The sequence below is a fragment of the Zeus faber genome (assembly GCF_960531495.2).
Source record: "Zeus faber genome assembly, chromosome: 8".
NCBI classification, from domain to species: Eukaryota; Metazoa; Chordata; class Actinopteri; order Zeiformes; family Zeidae; genus Zeus; species Zeus faber.
Genome location: NC_137195.1, coordinates 10,358,066 through 10,368,584, shown reverse-complemented (window position 1 = coordinate 10,368,584; position 10,519 = coordinate 10,358,066). Strand labels below are relative to the sequence as shown.

Genomic DNA, 10,519 nt, shown 5'->3' with positions numbered 1-10,519 from the left:
AATTATAAAAGATGTGTAGATTGGGGCAAATCGTCGATGAGGGAGCAGATCAAGGCGGAGCTTTTTCCTCCATGGGGGGGGGGGGGTGATGTAGGACCACCCGCTCAGGTGTCCACACTATAGTGACAAGTGTGCTGTGATTTTGTGCTTCTCCAATTTTTCCTGTCCATCACTTGCAGGGTATAACCCACAGTGCAGCACTCCATCTTCCCTGTAGGCTGCACAGCAGGGAATATTACTGTTACTATACCAGCATTTTCAGTAGCACTAGCAGGCCTTACATTCAAGGGGATTAAGCGTGTGCATATGCACGGCTCAGGTGTCGCCATTTTGTGCATGCATGATCTTGTACATCCATTTGGACGTACTGTACGTTCCTGCATGTGTATGTGCAGGGTTCTGTGCCCTTGAACATCTTTTCAAATGTGTGCATGTGTGTGTGTTTGTGCCCATGAAATCAATGGATTTCCTTGCTTGCGTAAATGAGCCTTAAGAGAGTTTACTTGTCTTCATGTGGTTTCTACAAAAGGTGGGCCGGTGGGTGGCCGTTCGGTCAGAGACGCAACGCGCTCACAGAGTATTGCTTAAATCTGGTGGAGGCTCGGTCACTTATATAACACCCACGTAGTTACATCTCATTACCTGCAACAGACGGCCGATTCATATAGCGAGCGGCTCCCGTCCCCCAGAGGCGGCGGTGAATACGTGCACTGTTACGCTATGTATTCAGCTGAATCAGGATTCTTTCTGACTGAGGGGGTTATTCAATCAAATGATGTCTCTTGGTGTTAGGGAAGTCTGGCGTTAATCAACTAAATCAAGTCATTCAAATCATATTTAAACAGGTCACAGTCACCACGTCATGTGTCTTTAGCTACAAAACAAATGCATCCGAAGAGGAACGCCTCAGGTTTCACGAGCAAACTGGCTTTTGCGGCTTTAATTTGTTTGAAAATAATGCATTTGATGATAAACAGCGACATGAATAATAATTCAAGAGTTTCACAATTATATCAAAAATGTTTTATGAATTCAATTCACTCAAACTTTACAGTCGCTTTAGTCATAAAAATAGAAGGATTTGATACATTCATCTTGGACGATGACTTTGAAAGAGCACAACAAAGTTTGACAATATATGGGGTTTTTTTGTTTGTTTGTTTTGTTTTTTGAGTTTCTGAGTTTCGCCAATCATTATTAGTGCACAAATCTCACCAGAAAATCCTTGTTTTTACATGTTCAGCACAAATATTTTCCATGGTGGTCAAGAGAGTAGGGACCGGTAGGGGTGGAGGAGGGGGTCCTTAAGTAGGAGAGGACTGAACTGCTCTCCTCCTTTCTAGTCCTTTCTCTCTCCTCTCTCCTCCTCGTTGATACCCAGCGAGTCCAGGTGAGCTTCACCAATCAATGGAGGGAGAACCTGATCAATAGACATAAAGCCCTGAACAAATTCACTATTTCTGGTAGGTAAGCAAGCCTATTTTATGCACAATCAAAATTGTATTGCATCACTGTTGTAACTGTGACTATTTGAAATATGCATGTCAGTACTGTGCTTTGATTTTACTCTTGAATCTTTTGCCGGAATGTTTTGTGTGATGTATCTCATTTGGGACAAACAGAAACTCTTAAAATGTGTGTATTGTAGTAATAAAGTTACCAATTGCTAAACGCCATGTTTTAACAAGGAGGAAAAAAATAAGTTAAATCATAACTTTTATTAAATTACATTTGGTAAATGTCATAATTGAACTGCACACATATTTGTTAATGTTCATGCATGAGTAGTTATTCCGTACTTATTATTGAGTGGTAAGAAATTTTAAATGGAAGGATTCTAGTAGAACGTTTTTTTAAATAACTTTTTAATGATAACTGTGATAAATTAAAGTCATGTTGATTATTCAGACTCAATCATGCGTCCCGTCATGGTATTTCAAATATTGATTTCTGTGGGTTTGGGTCGGCCTACCTCCAAGCCTTTCCACCATTTGCCCTGATTTATTTTGGAGACATTTAAAGGCACATCTGGTCATATTTCTTGCAGCGATTTTCATGGGACGGGGGTACGTTGGGTTATGTAAGCTCTGTATGGTGAAAGACACAGTGTCCCTATACACTGCAGCTCTGTTAGCTGTCTGTCTCTTTGACAGCCAGCGGCCTCTGCAAAGCTCCTGCTCCAGTTACCGTTTTCCTTCCTGTTCAGCTCAAAATCAGCTTTATTGAGATTTCATTCATCGTGGCAAGCCATTGGATTTTGTAATACATTTGATTTGTGTGTGTGTGTGTGTGTGTGTGTGTGTGTGTGTGTGTGTGTGTGTGTGTGTGTGTGTGTGTGTGTGTGTGTGTGTGTGTGTGCGTTGGACATTACATTTGGTGTGTTGTCACCACTTAACTGAATGATTTATTAAAAGCTGACAGAATAAGCTCCGCCATTTAGCAGGGCCTAGTGTACTATAAGCAATGTAAACAGTGCCTAGTGAAGGAAGTTAAAATAACATTTTGCTGAATAGTTTTCCTCCCATTAAGCACTGGGGGGAAACATCACCTCTCTTAACTAAGTGATGAACAATTAGTACTTCTCCCCACTATTTAGATTGTACATATAGTTAAAACAAGCTACAACTAGATGCAGTATGGAAAATATGAATGTTCAGCGAATAAGCGTAGCTGCAGTAAAAACATACAAATTGTTTCCAGTTTGCAGCAACACAGACATTTCTAAATTCCCATAAAGGGATAGCAGTAGCCAAATGTTTTAGAGGCGGACTGATTGGAAGGTTTAATAGGAAAATCAAATATCCAATGGTTGACCTCTCCCTGTTCCTCTCCAGTTATCATCAAGGAAGGCTCATGTTGGGGTCGTCTATAAAACCAAAGTCTGCTGTTCTCTACAAAACCTTGCTAAGTCAGTTACATACAGTATGTTGCATGTGTTTTTCATTTCTAGGACTGACGTGAGAAGTCCCAGGTCACCGAAGTATACAGGAAGGAGTTCAGAACTTTCAAACCGTAACGTACACGTCCTCCGAGGGCAAATCTCAAATCTCAGGTTTCTGCCGGTGGGTGAAAATGCTGTTTACTCTCAGCCTCCTCCTTCTGCTCACCCCACTTCCATCCCTTCAGACCACAACCAATGAGAAGAGAAACTCCACAGGAAGTGACACGATCAAGACCGATGCTGTTCTCACTACCTCTATACCAAGGACCATGGCCACCCTTGCCAAACAGAAACTCCACACCACCCCGACACCACATACAAGCAATCACACAATTCTAACCATCTCAACCACCAAGCAAAAACTTCCAACAGTCAATGTTGCAAAGACCGCCAAAATTAAGAAACTCTCCACCGTAATTCACACCACTACATCAACAGCCACAAAGCAAGTCACTGCCAGTGGTACTGCAGCAATCAAAGGCGACCACACAGCCTCAGTCAATACGACTGTTTTGGTTCTAAAATCGCCCGCCAACAGTGATATAAAAACGATCAGAGACAAGTCGACCACCTCCGTAGGTCAAAATGTCCAATCAACACCCACAAAACTTGCTTCTGGTAGTGGCCCCAAAACAGCTAAAGACAAGCTCACACTTTCAACAAATCAAACTGTTTCAATCAAATCTCCTGCAATCAGCAGTGTCAAGACTTCCGTCAAAATTCCGTCAACACCAACAAAGTCTGCTACAGGCAGTAGTGCAAAAGACAAACTCATTACCTCTGTTAATCAGACTGTTTCAATTAAGTCTCCTTCAGTAAATGGTACAAATAAAGTCACTGTGGCAAAGACTGCTCTGTCCACATCATCAAAACCTGCAATAGCTAGTGGTACTGTGGTCAATAAAGTGAAGCACACAACCTTAGTCAACCAGACTGCTTCAGTTAAAACCTCGTTACTGAACAATGTGAAGGCTGTTACAGAAAAGCCTGCCCTGGCAGTAGTTAAGACGACATTGTCCACATTAACAAAGGTTGTGACAGCTAGTGATACCATGGCCAGCACAAACAAGCAGGAGGCTTCAGTCAGTAAGACTGCCTCTTCAAGTAGTATGAAGCCTACCACAGAGAAGCTTCCGCTCACACCAGTGAAGACTTCTTTGTCCACACCCACATCAACAAAAACTGTGACAGCTAATGGCACCGTGACCAACAAAGACAAGCAAACAGCCTCAGTCAATCAGACAGCTTCACTCAAAACAGGTACGAGTAATGCCAAGACTACAGCAGATAAGCCTGTCCTCACAGTGGTAAGGACTGCATTGTCCATGCCTATTTTGGCAAAACCTGCCACAGCTAGCAGTACCACTACCAACAAAGACAAGTACAATGCTTCGACCAATCAGACTGCTTTGGGTAAAACGAACACAAGTCATGTAAGGACTATGACAGATAAGCCTGTCCTCACGATGAGTAAGACGGCACACTCTACGCCTACATCAGCAAAACCTGTGGCAGCTAATGGGTCCATGACCAACAAAATCAAGCAAACAGCCTCAGTCAACAAGACAGCGTCAATCAAAACCTCAACAAGTAATGTGAAAACTATGGCAGATAAGCCTGCCCTCAAAGTGGTGAAGACTGTGCTGCCCACGTCAACCAAATCTCCAGCGGCTAGTGGTGCCGCGGCCAGAAAAGACAAGGGCACAGTCTCAGTCGACCAGACAGAGGTTATCAAATCTCCTGCTTCAAGCCCTGTGAAGACTACAGACAAGCCTATGCCGCCGATAAAGGTGTTGATAACTGATAGTTGTGACTCCAGCCAACATAAGGAGCAGGAGCTGAAGCTAAAGCCTGGTTCCCCTTTAGTGATGACCCATAAGATAAGCCTAATGCCTGGCGGCTGCACTGGAGGCTGTGTGGCCGAGATGGCTGCACTGATAGGACGCGTGGAACGCCTGGAAAAGGAGATGTCTTCTGTCAAAGATAAATGTATGGCTGTAACATCATAATTTTCACAACATTGATTTTTCCATATTTGAGTTTTAGTCTTTGAAACGCTAACACACAGTACATCTTAATTTGTTTCCTTTTAATTCTGCCCAGGTCCCTGTTCAGTGAATTGTCCAAATGACTGCAGTGGTAATGGGAAATGTGAGAAGGGGAAATGTGTCTGCCTCCAGGGATTTCTAGGTCCAGATTGCAGTAGGTGTTCACCTGGAGCAGATTGTCATAATAGTGAGTCTGGCATGCAATATTAATACTGAGCCTTGATGCATTGAAGCCAGCTTCATGTAGACATGGCAAGAAAAAAATCCCCTTTTGATCCAAGCCTTTGCTTTTCAATTACAGAAACCAAAAAAGAAAAGGTCAAGATCGATGTGGAAGTTGTGACAACTGCGGTGAGCCAAGATAGTAACACTGTTCAGGAGAATGGCAAGAAGGCTGAGAAAACACTTTTGCAAAAGAAGGAACAGAAGAAAGGGTCAGAGGGCAAAGAGCTTGACGCCACACCAAAAGTGGCCACAACCGTAAAGGTAGGCCTGATTAAAACTCAAGCCAAACAAGCCTCTTCGGTTACTAAAACAAATATAAAAGGCTCCGTAAGTACAAAGACTGTTCAGCCAACTGTAGGTCAAGTTCTACTGAAACACAAGGGAAGAAAGCAGGAGGAGGCCCGCAAAGGAAGAACTACTTTCCTAACTGCAAAAGATCCCCAACCCAAACCAGATATCAAGCATGTCACTGTTAAAGAAGGAACATCAGCAAAGGCAAATACTAAATCCGGCCATTTGCAAGACCAGCCTCATACCAATGAGACCCTGAGCATCATTAAAATGTCCAATGATACTGCTAAAGTGCCAACCATTCGGACCAAAGTAGCGGAAACATCTAACAACAAAACAAGTGTGGGAAAGGAGACCTTGGAGCAGTCCACATTGGCTGAGAAAAATGTCACCCAATCGCCTGCAATTAAGCTCAACAAAAAGGTAAAAACAGAGCATTTAAATGTAACAAAAGTGGTGCAGTTTGTTCAAAACACAAAGACTGAAACAGGCGGCTCTGGGAAGGACAAAGCCATGCAGAAGAGTCAGTATTTAGTAAATGTGACCAGTGTCGAAAGCAGAGATGAGTCGAAAGTTCTTCAGAACAAGACGGCTCTTCAGTTTTCTGGAAACGCAACCAGAAGAGCAGGAGGGGCTGGCCTGGGTTCTGTGAAGGTTGCAAACATCACCTCCTACAGCTTTACCTTCACGTGGTATGCCCCACAAGGGATGTTCAAAAACTTCACTGTGATCAGAAGAGAGTACAGAGAAGAAGAGGAAGAGGAGGCACATCTTGATGGAGAGACCGCGGCAGCCACTGCTAAGAACACGACTGAGGGGCAAACGCAGAGGGAGAGCATCAATGCAACTTCGGCCAAAGTTTCTGGTTCCAGGGGTAAAGCAGAGGGCCAAAGAGTCAGCATGGTTCTTCCGGGCAGCGTACGTTCCATAGAGTTTGGTCACCTTCAGCCACAGACACGGTATTCCCTGCAGGTATTTGGTACTTCTCCTGGGAAAAGGTCCAAGATTCACAGAGTAACTGTCACTACAGGTAAATAAAATAACAATACATTATATATAAACAAAATATATAGATATATGTTTGTATTTAATATCTGTACCCCCCTCTCTTTAAATACATATATTCTTTGTTTTAATCTTCCACCAGGGCCTGAGCCAGCCACAGAGCTTGTGTTCAGCAGCGTCACAGAGTCTTCTCTCACAGTGTCTTGGTCAAAACCAAAGGGCATGTTCGCAGGCTTTAGGGTCACATACACCAACTATGTAACAGGTCTGGTAAAGTTCAACATCTAGTAGGCCTCAAATTGTTTTTGGAATAATTATAGATTATAATTTTGAATACAATGCCGTTAATCCTACCAGGTGAAAGCAGTTTTGAGATTGTGAACTCCAAAAAGTCTCATGTGGTATTGTCAAAGCTGTCTGCTGGGTCTTCATACGTAATCAGCGTAACAACTATCCAAGGCCAACTTCAAAGTGATGCCCTCACATCCACAATCACCACAGGTACAAAGCCGACTAAACTAGCCCTTATGAACAGTATTGTTATCCTTCTGTAGGGTTTTTTTTGTATGTAGAAAGCGTAAGTCATTGTTGGTCTTTGAGGAAAGAAAGAGAATTGCCCTTGACCAAGGCCATGGCTGCCCACTGCTCACAAATGGTTACGCTCAGTCAAACAGGAGACACATTTCTTCACAGGGATTAATAAAGCATAGCATTAACACATGGCTCTCTATTTTCTGCAGTGCCTGCTCCTCTGACCTACCTGCAAGCCGTCAACGTGACCGACACAAGAGCTCTGCTTCAGTGGACACCTAGCCCGGGAAAAGTGGACCGCTTCATTATCACCTACGAGTCCTCAAAGAGTGAGTATAGATAGTGTCCCCCACGTTAACACATCATTTTGGGCCTGTTTATGATATTTTGATGTATTTGTTCTTGTGTTTCCTCTCTCTTCATCCGCAGCCCCCAACGTGACAGTGACAGTGATGCTCTCTGGAAACTCTGTGGAGCACCAGCTGAGGGGCCTGCAGAGGGGAACGCTGTACACGGTGAAAGCCCTGAGCCAGAAGGGCAGTCTCCAGAGCACGTCCATTTCAACCACTTTTACGACTGCTAATGGTGAGTAGAAGGGGGATAATTAGAGAAAAGAAAGACTTATACTCCCTGTTTGATGTTCATTCAAATCAGCAGCGCTGAAATGATTAACCAAGCCTCCGTGTGACGAGGGATGGTTAGAAAACAAGGAAAACAAACTTTGCTTTTCTGTTGTTGTGTCCTTCAGTGGTTAAGGCCAGTGAGGTGGGCGCTCGCTCTGCTGTCATAGCGTGGAAAGCATCCACCATCGCTTTTCACAGCTACAGACTGACCTACCAGGTGGCAGGAGAGGAGATACAGGTGGGTAACGCAACCCAGAATATGTTAACAATATTTAATATTAAAGTAAAAAGAAACACCTGGACATCCGTGTTTGTATTTCAGGAGCTGAACCTGGAACCTACAATTACAGAGTATAAGCTGACAGGACTGGTGGCCATGACCCGCTACATTATCCTGGTGCAAGGAGAGAGAGATGGAAAGTACACATCCGTTGTCACCACAGACTTCATGACAGGTAATGCAGAAGAATAGATGGATAGATAGAGACAATCTCGCAACTCTTGATTCCTGACTTTTTCCACCTCTCAGGGAATCTGCGCTTTCCCCATCCAACCGAATGCTCTCAGGAGCTGCTGAACGGTGCCCTGCAGTCAGGGGAGGTGGATATCTACCCACACGGCAAAGAAGGCGCAGCAGTCAGAGTCTACTGTGACATGGAGACTGACGGAGGAGGCTGGACGGTAGGAGACACTGATGTCCCGCAATTTGTTTCACACACTGAATAAATGGCCTTTTTGAGTTTCACAGTTTGCAAGCCGTCGTTGTGATTGTTTCGTAGGTGTTCCAGAGGAGGATGAATGGAAAGGCAGATTTCTTCAGAACCTGGAGTGAATACAGAGCTGGTTTTGGAAACCTCAGCGAAGAGTTCTGGCTTGGTAGAACAGGAGTTCACTCTCTGAATCTGATTAAAACAAAACATCTCGCCGTAATTTATTCCCTCATTCCAAACAATTATTCCACACGTGTTCCCTCTCCCCCGCACCAGGCAATGAGCTGCTGCACAACCTGACCAGCGTGGGCCCAGTGAGTCTGAGGGTGGACCTGCGAGTGGGAAATGACACAGCCTATGCTCATTACTCCAACTTCACCGTAGACACGGAGGAAAATCACTATACCCTCATGTTGTCCGGCTACACAGGAACAGCAGGTGCATATGTTTAAATTGTTGAATTCAAAGTTCTCAAAAAAGATGAGTATCTTCAGCATGGAAGCACTTATTCCATGCACTCTGTACATCTTCAGGTGACTCGATGAGGTACCATAATGGACGTCCATTTTCCACCCGAGACAAGGACCCCGACACTCTTGGCATCCACTGTGCGAAGGCCTACATGGGCGGCTGGTGGTACAAGAATTGCTATAAGACCAACCTCAATGGTCTTTATGGCACTAACACCAACAATCAGGTAAAATTTGCCTCTGAAGATTCGTTCCAATGATGACCCATTGTTTTCAAACGGTTCCCTCATTCTCATCTCTGAACCGTTTCCTTAGGGTGTGGTGTGGATCGACTGGAAGGGCAAGGACTCTTCCATTCCCTTCACCGAGATGATGTTCAGACCGTCCGGGTTCTCCCCGGCAACTCAAGGCTAAGGAGGCCGCACATCTTTCAGTCTTAACACATGCTCTTAACGCGAATCAGATAATTGGACAATATTGGTTCATAAATACTTTTCTCAGTATTCCAACCAAATATGCATTGTGCAGCAGTCTCACCCGCTGCGCCGCCAGGTTGTGTCGTTTTGTTTCGGGTGTTTTTGGGTATTGTGAGCCGTTTCGTAAAAGAAAATGTACCAATAGAGAGGAGAAATGTCTTTGATTGTTCAATTTGAATGTTAAATCTTGTTGTACCTGCATCTCCACAAGTTTGTTTTCTGAAAACACTTCACCTTTACACCGTCCAGGTATACCACCCCACTACTACTGTAATTAAATATGCACTGTCTCACTCTATTGAATTAAATGTGGCTTTAAGTAGGTGAAACCTGTAGTGGTTTTATTTTTTTTACACTTCAACTCATTCATATTAATTCATAAATAAAGATCATCAACAGAAAATGTAACAAAACAAAAAACATTTGAACTCATGACTCCCTATATGTCCTCTTTTTTGTTTGTCATTGTTCTTTGTTCTACCACATAAAGAGCATTAAATTGACATAGAAAGCTTCCCCCTTTACATTCCTGCAAAGGAAAAAAAAATATATATATATATATATATATATATATATATATATATGTGTGTGTGTGTGTGTGTGTGTGAAGCATTATTGTTTTAATCTTCCACACACCCCACAAGACCTGTGGTTTTGGAGATGCTCTGACCCAGTCGTCTAGCAACACAATCTGCTCCTTGTCAAAGTGGCTCAGATCCTTACGCTTGACCATTTTTCCTGCTTCCAACACATCAACTTCAAGAACTGACTGTTCACCTGCTGCCTCATATATCCCACCCCTTGACAGGTGCCAATGGGATGAGATGATCAATCTTATTAATTTCACCTGTCAGTGGTTTGGAGCCCCTCCAAACCAGCGTTCATCACTATGATGTTATAAATAATGTGACACACCAACAAAAAATGTACAAAATCGGAAAAGTAAATGTATTTCAAATCTTCACATTAGAATTTCCAAAATATAAATATAAAGAAGAATAAAAACCAGAAGAATAAAAACCGAAATAAATAACCTAATAAATTCACATTATAAGGCCAATGCTCATCAACATACCCAGCATTGATTTTTTTTTAAAGCATCAAAATGATTTCGTAGACATTTAATTAATTATGAAATATATTTCCACATCCTCACGCCGTACCTTTCATCTCTCTATCTTTTTTAAATTTTTATTTTA

At 43.1% G+C, this 10,519-nt stretch overlaps 1 protein-coding gene across 2 annotated transcripts; it reads left to right on the top strand.

Annotated features, from left to right (window-relative positions):
- The first annotated feature begins 1,351 nt into the window (after nt 1–1,351).
- On the top strand, nt 1,352–9,748 carry tnxba (tenascin XBa). 2 transcript variants are annotated; one of them, XM_080006105.1, is made up of 15 exons: nt 1,352–1,463; nt 2,951–4,930; nt 5,045–5,143; nt 5,291–6,535; nt 6,653–6,775; nt 6,868–7,011; nt 7,251–7,370; nt 7,471–7,626; nt 7,790–7,902; nt 7,987–8,119; nt 8,194–8,345; nt 8,444–8,540; nt 8,651–8,812; nt 8,908–9,071; nt 9,160–9,748. In XM_080006105.1, exons 2-15 carry the CDS (start codon nt 3,073–3,075, stop codon nt 9,256–9,258), a joined length of 4,665 nt encoding a protein of 1,554 aa, XP_079862231.1. In that variant the 5' UTR covers nt 1,352–1,463; nt 2,951–3,072; the 3' UTR covers nt 9,259–9,748. The 2 variants fall into 2 exon arrangements, with proteins under 2 accessions (XP_079862231.1, XP_079862230.1); XM_080006104.1 differs by having other exon boundaries at nt 5,045–5,176.
- The last annotated feature ends 771 nt before the right edge of the window (nt 9,749–10,519 follow it).

Excerpts from the sequence above, each read along its gene's own strand:
- tnxba (XM_080006104.1), top strand. The coding sequence starts at position 3,073 with ATGCTGTTTACTCTCAGCCTCCTCCTTCTGCTCACCCCACTTCCATCC. Across the intron at positions 4,931-5,044 it reads GTCTTCTGTCAAAGATAAAT|GTCCCTGTTCAGTGAATTGT; the intron begins GTATGGCTGTAA and ends AATTCTGCCCAG. Across the intron at positions 8,541-8,650 it reads CAGCGAAGAGTTCTGGCTTG|GCAATGAGCTGCTGCACAAC; the intron begins GTAGAACAGGAG and ends CCCCCGCACCAG.